At 36.4% G+C, this 8512-nt stretch overlaps 1 protein-coding gene across 1 annotated transcript; it reads right to left on the minus strand.

Moving 5' to 3' along the window:
- Positions 1–7271: 7271 nt before the first annotated feature.
- Positions 7272–7766, minus strand: LOC133815067 (uncharacterized mitochondrial protein AtMg00810-like). Its single transcript, XM_062247954.1, has one exon. The coding sequence runs from the start codon at positions 7764–7766 to the stop codon at positions 7272–7274; it is 495 nt and encodes a 164-aa protein (XP_062103938.1).
- Between the last annotated feature and the right edge of the window lie 746 nt (positions 7767–8512).

The following is an 8512-nucleotide window of genomic DNA, read 5'->3' on the forward strand; positions in this document are numbered from 1 at the left end:
GCTCCCGGCCTTTGCTGCTCCGTCTAAAACACATATATGACATATTAGTTACAAACATCTACATATAACACTAAGCACAATATAAACACAGATAATCGGGTCATGCCCTGCTCTACAAGCACCGACAGTTTTCTTACCTTGAGTCCCGAGCTGACAGTGCAAGGTGATCTCGAGCATGATCCCTAATCCCGAGCCTTAGTGGTAAAACCTAGTCACAATGTAATAATAAATAACCATCACATCCTAATTTAATTAAAAGCTTCATAATAATATACTAGCCTACGAGACCTCAAATTCTACTAAACCAGGTAGTAGGATCCTTCCCGAGCCCCTAAGTTTGAATTCCCGAGCCTAAAAACCCTAAATGGCCAACATTTTCCATTTGAGTCGCAGCCCTCCTCAGAGGCATCACGCCCCAATACAAGTGAGAGAGCAACCTAGGAATTTTCCTGGACACGTGCAGTAGCACGCCCTGCCCAGCGCCACAGTGCTAAGGCGGTTCAGCAAGCCCCCTTAGCCTTTCTGGGTTCATGTGGGTCGCAGCGCGGCCTCACGAACCTAGAAACTCCAACATTTTCCCTTGCATTTCCCCGAGCCAAATTCACTATAATTCAACCTAAACAGCAGCTAAACCCAGTATTCTATCTAGAACTCCCAATCACACAACATAAGCATTCTAATTACCCCTAAAACTAACCAAGAATCCTATCCCAACTTAACAACCTAGGCTAGAATAAAAACTCAGTTAAAACCTAAATTAATCAGAGAATCCATGATAATATCAGGTTTTAAAGCTTACCTTAGAGATGATTTCAACCCTGAGCTAAATCTCCAAACACTTCAGCCTCAAATCCTCCTGGATTCCCATGCTAATTTCCCAAGTTGTCAAAACTTTCCAAGGTTTAGAGTGAGAGAGAAAGATGCACGAGAATGAGAGAGAGAGAGAGAGAAAGTCTGAAAGGGTAAGTGTTTCTTTCTAATTACTTCTCAAGGCTTCCCAAAGTCTATCCCTTGGCACCCAAAATGACCAAAGTGCCCCTAGGTCAACTCTTAGCCCTTTAATTCCTCTAAGGGCGAACCCGTCATTTGCCACATTCCTGCTAATTCCTCGAGTAGTCCTATAAATCCTCAATTAATCCCGACATACTCAAATAATCACCAAATAACTACTCGTTACCCGATAAATCCCGAATACTCACTAGGTTTCCCAAAATACCCCTAGGCTCACACCGAGCCGAGTATTTAACCCCATTGTAACTATTCTGCTAATCCACTCACTAGGATCGCCTCGAACCACACATCTCAAATATATCCCCATAACACTGGGGTCTCACTCATAAAGCATACATAATACAAAAATACCCTCACCGGGTCAATAATTATAAATATGCCCCAATTTACAAAAACGGGCCCACATGCATATTTAATAGACATAAACTTGCATAACTATTCACATCACCATATAAATCATATATACTGCATAATCACACATATATTCCATTAATTACACATATAAATCCAATTGTGCCCTCGTGGCACACTTACCAAGGCACTAAGCCTTATTAGAAAATGTAAGACGTTACAAATATGTTGAGACTGCTAAACAAATTGTTGATATCTTCATTAAAGCTCTTGATACAGTTAGGTTTGACTATCTTAGAAAATATTTGGAAATTTGTGCTTCAATATAAATATATTACTATCTTGCCATGTCCTAACAATGTGTGTGCTCATTTCTAGTGTACTTGTTCCTGATCCAAAGATTCTTCAAAAATTATGGTTTGTAGTTTGATACTAATTTTTGTTAGATTATCTATTTAGAAATTTGTTCATATTTCTCGAAAAATAAAACAATCTTATTTTTCTAAATATTTTTCTTATACAAAAATTGATGTTCAGTTGTCTCAATTATCTCTTTGATTTATCTCTCATGCTCCAATTTAGAAAGAGCTACCTACTCTAATTTATGAAAGTCATCATTGAGTAAGTTGCAACTATGTAACTAAAATTATGTATACGATACTCTATCATTGAAAAGGGCTACCATTTTTGTAGTGTGAAAGCTTCTATCTTGGTTACAAAGTTGCAAAATAAAAATAAAAAAAAAAGAGCTTGAGTTTATAAAAAATATATATTCGATTTTGTCACACTCACACACATATTTCCTTTGATTTGAAAAAAAAAAATAAACAAAAGAAAGAAAAATCTTTAAAAAATCGAAAAACACCTCTTTGAGTATTTATATAAATATTTATTCAAATAATTTTTCTTTTAATTCTTGAAAATATTACGTTTTTCTAAATAAATTTTATAATGCATTAATTAATACAAATTGTTGCTAACCAATATATTATATTTCTCTCTCTATTGTGGACATGCCACAAAGTTTATTGAGCACCAAATCAAGGACACCATTTCGGTAACTATATATATATATATTTATCTAATAAATGTTTTGACTAAATATTAATAAAAAATAATAAAAAAGGGGTTGACCGTATCTTGGCTTTAGGGAATGACTTTTAATTTGTTTATTATATTTATTCACATATTCTACAAATATTGGTTAATATTTTCCATACTCTCCGTGTTTAAAATTTTGACTCAAAATGTGGCAGTTACTCAAAGTGTGTGCACTATCTATGGGAAGTTATTGCATTAAGTGTCCAAATTTTTTTCAAATTTCAAATCCTCACATTTCTCTATTTATGCCAATCCCATCACCGAATTCAAGCACCCATTTTTATTTATTCCTTCTCCACCTCTCGTGTTTTTCTCTCTACATGTGCTCCTCTCTAACACGTTTTTGCATAAAAGGATGTTGAAGACTCGTGGAGCAGGTTCTTCCAACCAAAAGGATGTTGACAAGGGAACTCTGGCAGCCCTTACTCCAAAAGTCTCTCTCTCCAAATCCAAAGGGCGCAATACGGTGGCCTCTACTACACAAACCCAAGAGAAAGGCCCTCAGGAATGTCTGATCCCTCCTTTAACCGCCCCTCCAGTGGCGATTCCTCTGACTCCAGCCGAAGAGTTGCATATGGATAAGCCCTTGATCAAATATGAATACGTTGGGTCTGGGTTCGAAGAGTCGGATCATGAGAAACTCGTCCCTGAAACTGAGAAGATGAATGATGGTTTCCAAACCCCAGAATCCTCAAACACTTCGTCCTCGCCTGATGTGCTTGCTAAGAAAATTCTTGCAAATTCAGATGCTGGGAAACTTCCTTTTTCATCCAAGGTCAAATTGACCTCTAAGCCTCCACCGTCAACCCTTTCAGACTCGACTACTCCAACACCCAAATTTGGGAAGACTGATCATCTTCGAAAAGCACCACCGCCCTATTAATTTACAAAGAAGGAAGATAAAGAAACTACTATTGAATCTGAGTCCCTGGAATCTGTTGATGAAGAAGAAGATCCCACTGAGAAATTGAATGCCTAAGTTATTGATTCTAACTCTATTATTTCAGAACAAATGACTGATTTTCCAGAAGTTTCTCCCCAAAAGATGGTCAAAAAGACACCCTCTCTTGTTCCCTTTGTTGCAAAAAAGACACAAAGGAAGGAATCCATTTCCTCCAAAGATGCTGGAAAGAAGCCCATGACCGAATTTGTTGCCAAAAAGATAAAAAAATATGGTGTCTCAATCAACTCTGGAGTCCCCACTCAAGGTGTACAATTTTACCTATTTTTCGTATGAATCCCATAAAAAATATGAAACGTATGTAAATAGGGAGTTTTTTTCTGAAAGAAACTTTGCATTAGATGCTCATAGGTTGTTTGGGGTCATTAAACCTCTAGAAGATGCTCATTGGCTTGGTACAGTAATGAGGTTTGAGGGATATATTCCTAGAGTTGTAAGGGAGTTCTACAATAATTTGTCCCCTAAAGTTACTGATATTCAGTCTTTTATGTTTGAGAAAGTCTATGTTCGAGGGAATTGGCTCAAGTTTAGTGAGGGAGAGACTACTCGGGTTTTGGGTGTGAATATTTCTACTTCTGAGTTTGTTGAATTAGATAAGAATGTTGTTTCCTCGGAACTGGTTGGTCAAAAAATTGATTGGTCCAAAAACACATCACTTAAGGTCATTCAATTCACTCACAAATTTGCTGTTCTGCATAAGTTTGCTAGTTTTAATTGGCTCCCCACTACTCACTCTACCACTATTTCACAAGAGCTTGCATTTTTCTATATAAAGTTGCTATAGGGCTTCCGGTCAATCTACTTGGGGAGATCATGGAACATATTTTGTCTCTAACCAAATGACAAAGGAAGATGCAATTTCTTGTGTTCCTAAGCCTTATTTACAAGGTTCTCACCACTCAGCATCCACTCAAGTTTGTTGATGAAACCATGGTGCTTGTTCTGAATGGTACTACCTACAAGGTAAGAGATGACACTACCCCCCCCCCCCCCGGCTCTTCCAAACATGTCAAGCCACGTGATCAGACCATCAAGTGCACTGATGGCTTTGCTGCCTTTGTTGATGTCCCTGCTTGGGAACCAAAATTATCTACTCTGAAGGCTTCCATTGGGATCATTCAATCCAACTAAATCTCATTTCTGGACAAGCTCACTACCTTCGCTGAGACTCAGCAAGTGCTCCTTGACAATGTGATGAGTCTTCGTGCTACTTCACCAAAACCAAAGAAATATTCTAGTGTCTCTTTCATTGTTTTTGTTTATGTCTATGTTTTAAGACTTTGGATCTATTTTGTTATTTTCTTTTGAGACTTTGGCCCTTTGTTAGTCAAAAAGGGGGAGAAGTTTATGTTTTTTATGTTAGTTTGGAAATCATTCTCAAGCGGAGAATTTTTTATTTTTTTTTCTAAAAAGCTAAAACTCTTCCTAGTTTTGATCTATGATAATTACTAACTATTTTGTGTAGGAGGTTGTCTCAAACTAACATGTTTTGATGGAGGATGATTGAGTACTAAAAAAAATGGGTTTTGTTTACAAAGTTGCCAAAGGGGGAGATTGTAAAATCCAAAAGCTGACAAACTTAGTGTAGGTATTTTTTATATTGCTCAATCAATTTTATTTAAATCTCACAAAGTCAATTGTCAATTAATTAAAGATTTTTATGGTAATAAAATATCTTTGATTATTTCCTTAAAAATGTGTGATTTTAAATATGTCTATTTATACCACCTTATATTAATCAATTTTGTATACTATTTTGATTGTTTCCCATACTAATTATGATAAAATCATTTGTGATTTTGGAAACAAAGATTGGTTGGTTGTTTCATTCTCTTAAGTCTGTCCAGGTCCATGTTGAATCTGACAGAACCGCCAGACTTTCCATTCATGGATATTCTCTTCCTTGATTTTGTGAGCTACAAAAGGTGGACTTCTGCTTGCTACAAATAGAAGCTTTTGCAACCAAGAACACTTACTATTTCCATAGGCTATTGTGTGTAATTCTTATTTAAGAGTGAAGTTTGTATTTTGTGAGATTAAGAGTGGAAATACTTACTCTTGTATTTGAGTGCATGTTGCATTGTTTATTGATACCCTTTAGTCTTTAGGATTCAATGTATAATTTCCATTGTTATTTCCTATACAAGTTTTGGGAGAAGAGCCTTTGGGAGGAAGAAAGCATCAAGGTCTTTGGAAGAAGAACCAAATAAGTCTTTCTTCAGGAGGAACAAAGTAATCAGTCATCATCGAAGGGAGTTCGAGTGGAGAGCTGATTATTGCAGAAAAAAAGATTGGCATTGGAATACACAAGAGTGTGGCAACAATATAGAGGGAGTCTAATTTTGTATAAGTCATTGCTTTTGTATTTGTGTTAATTACTTATAAGTTTCTTCTCTGAGCGTGGCTCCATGGATTATGGCAATTGAACCATGTAAAATTCTCATCTGTTGATTTTTATATTTTTGTGATTACCCTGTTTAAGTCTGATACATCACCATTCAGTTGTAATTGATCAAATTGTGTGTTTCACTCATCTGCTTATTACGTTCCACAATTAAAATAAGTCGATAATTACTTGGTAATTAATTAATAAAAACATAATTTCACCCTTCTAAGAAGTTGGTTCTTAGGCTAGTTCTTTCATGAATATGGATCCAGTTCTTACTTGCAGGATTACGAAGAAGCTCGTGTTGTTTCTCAAGGACCTTTTGAGCCTAAATTGAACGCTCTATGTTGTTTGGAAAGCTCCACCCTAAGGCTTTTTCAAATAAAATGTGGATGTAATTGTTTCTTTAATTTTTTTTTTTAAAAAAGGTGTTATTGTCAGAATTCATGGGGGCAGATTGTTACTGGCTTGGTGTTTCCTCTTAAAGGAGGTTACTCTTTTGTAATCATAGAGTCTCAAGGTCTTCTGTTGGCTATCAATGCTCTACGATTCATTTTCCTATTTCTCACACATAGAGCTCGATGCCAAATTGGTAGTAGGGAAAATTAATAGTGATGATATTGCTTTGGTTTCTGTAATGATTTTGATCCTTAGATGTTTATTGTTTTCCTTTCCTAATGTAATTGTTTCTCAATGTTGTTAAAGAAGATAAAGAGATAGCTCACTCTTTTGCTGCTAGATGATGAACTATGAAATGGTATTGTTCCATATCCTCTTTCTTATATCCATGCCTGACAAGAATCATGAGGCTTCATCTAAAAATCGATTGGTGATTAGTGGAGTTACCCATGTTCTTATTCATGGCTCAATATTCTTACACTTATTCCATGCTGGACACCATACTCCAATATTCCCCCTAAAAATGGTGGCGATTTTTTGCTCACCATTCTTGAATCACCTTATTTCAAGTTACCTTTCTTTTCAACTCACTTATTTTTTTTGGATCTCAAGTGTCATTTTGCACTATGCGGATCTTGTGCGGCTTAGCTCACTTTTTGGATCTCAAGTGTCTTATTGCACTATGCAGATCTCAAGCTTTTTTTTCTAGTTGGCTCACTCTTTGGATCGGTGTGGATCAAATGCCCTCTAGGGAATTGGCTCATGATACCATGATAAGAATCACGAGACTCTATCTAAAACTCAATTGGTGATTAGTGGAGTTACCCATGTTCTTATTAATGACTCAATATTCTTACACTTATTCCATGTGGGACACCATACTCCAATAAACACAGACTTTGTAAGCAGATCTGTTATTTGATCTATAGCTGGTACATGGTGAACTTGAAGAGCGCCATTAATGACTTTTTCTCGAACAAAATAGAGATTCAGATCTATGTTCTTGGTGCGAGCATGTTGTATAGGATTTGTAGCAAGAATAATAGTACTTTGATTGTCACACTAGATGTGAGGAATGACATGAGGTTGAAGATGTAGTTCATCAAGAAGTGCAATTAGCCAAGAAATTTTAGCAACGGTGTGAGCTAAACTTCTATATTCGGCTTCAATGCTAGATCTAGAAACAATATGTTGTTTCTTTGACTGCAATGATATGAGATTATGACCAAGGAAAATGCAATAACCAGTGGTGGAGCGACGATCATCTGGGTGAGATGCCCAATCGGCATCACAAAAGGCTTCAATGTTGAGTTTGGAACTTGGTTGGAGATACAAACCCATGTCTAAGGAACCAGCCAAGTATCTTAGAATGCACTTTACCACTTGCCAATGAGCTTCAATTGGAGATTGCATAAATTGGCAAACTTTGTTGACACTGTATGAAATTTCTGGTATGGTTATTGTAGCATATTGCAGTGCACCGACGGTACTTCTATATAGGTGAATGTCTCGTACAGGATCACTACCATAGGCTGTAAGTTTCTGGCCAGTATTCATTGGTGTTAAGATGTGCTAAGTCCTTTAAAGCAAATTGCTTGTGTAACCTACATATCAGATTAGAAATAAAAGATGTTTTATTTCCTGTGATAATAATATCAACGACATGTACTAAAATATATATTGCAATTGATGGAGAAGTGTGAAGAAAGAGAGATTGATCAAATTTGGCTGATTTGAAGCCAAATAGTTGAAGAACTTTATGTAATTTGTTAAACCAGGCTCTTGGGGCCTGTTTGAGTCCATATATATCTTTTTGTAATTTGCAAACTAAGTGAGGAGCATGAAGGTCTTCAAAACTAGGTTGTTGTTTCATATAAACTTCTTCTTTGAGCTCCCCATTTAAGAATGCATTATTAATGTAAAGTTGTTTGATAGGGCACCTGTGAGAAAGAGTTAGAGTTAGTAGCACTCGAATAGTTGTAGGTTTCACAACCGGGCAAAAGGTTTCATTAAAATCAAAGCCACGAATTTGAGAGTAACCTTGAGCTACTAAACGAGCTTTGTATTTGTTGATGGTGCCATTAGGATTTTCTTTAACATTGAATATCCATTTGGAACTAATAGCCTTTCAGGCAGCAGGTACTTGACACAAGATCCAAGCGCCATTTCTAATCAAAGCCAAAAATTCATTGTTCATTGCACACTTCCAATCTTCATGTTGAACAGCTTCAACATAAGACACATGCTCTTTGATAGCTACATAAACTTTGGGATTTCTAATGCCTGCCTTATCTCTTGTTATC

The sequence above is a fragment of the Humulus lupulus genome, chromosome 2 (assembly GCF_963169125.1).
Source record: "Humulus lupulus chromosome 2, drHumLupu1.1, whole genome shotgun sequence".
Taxonomy (NCBI): domain Eukaryota; kingdom Viridiplantae; phylum Streptophyta; class Magnoliopsida; order Rosales; family Cannabaceae; genus Humulus; species Humulus lupulus.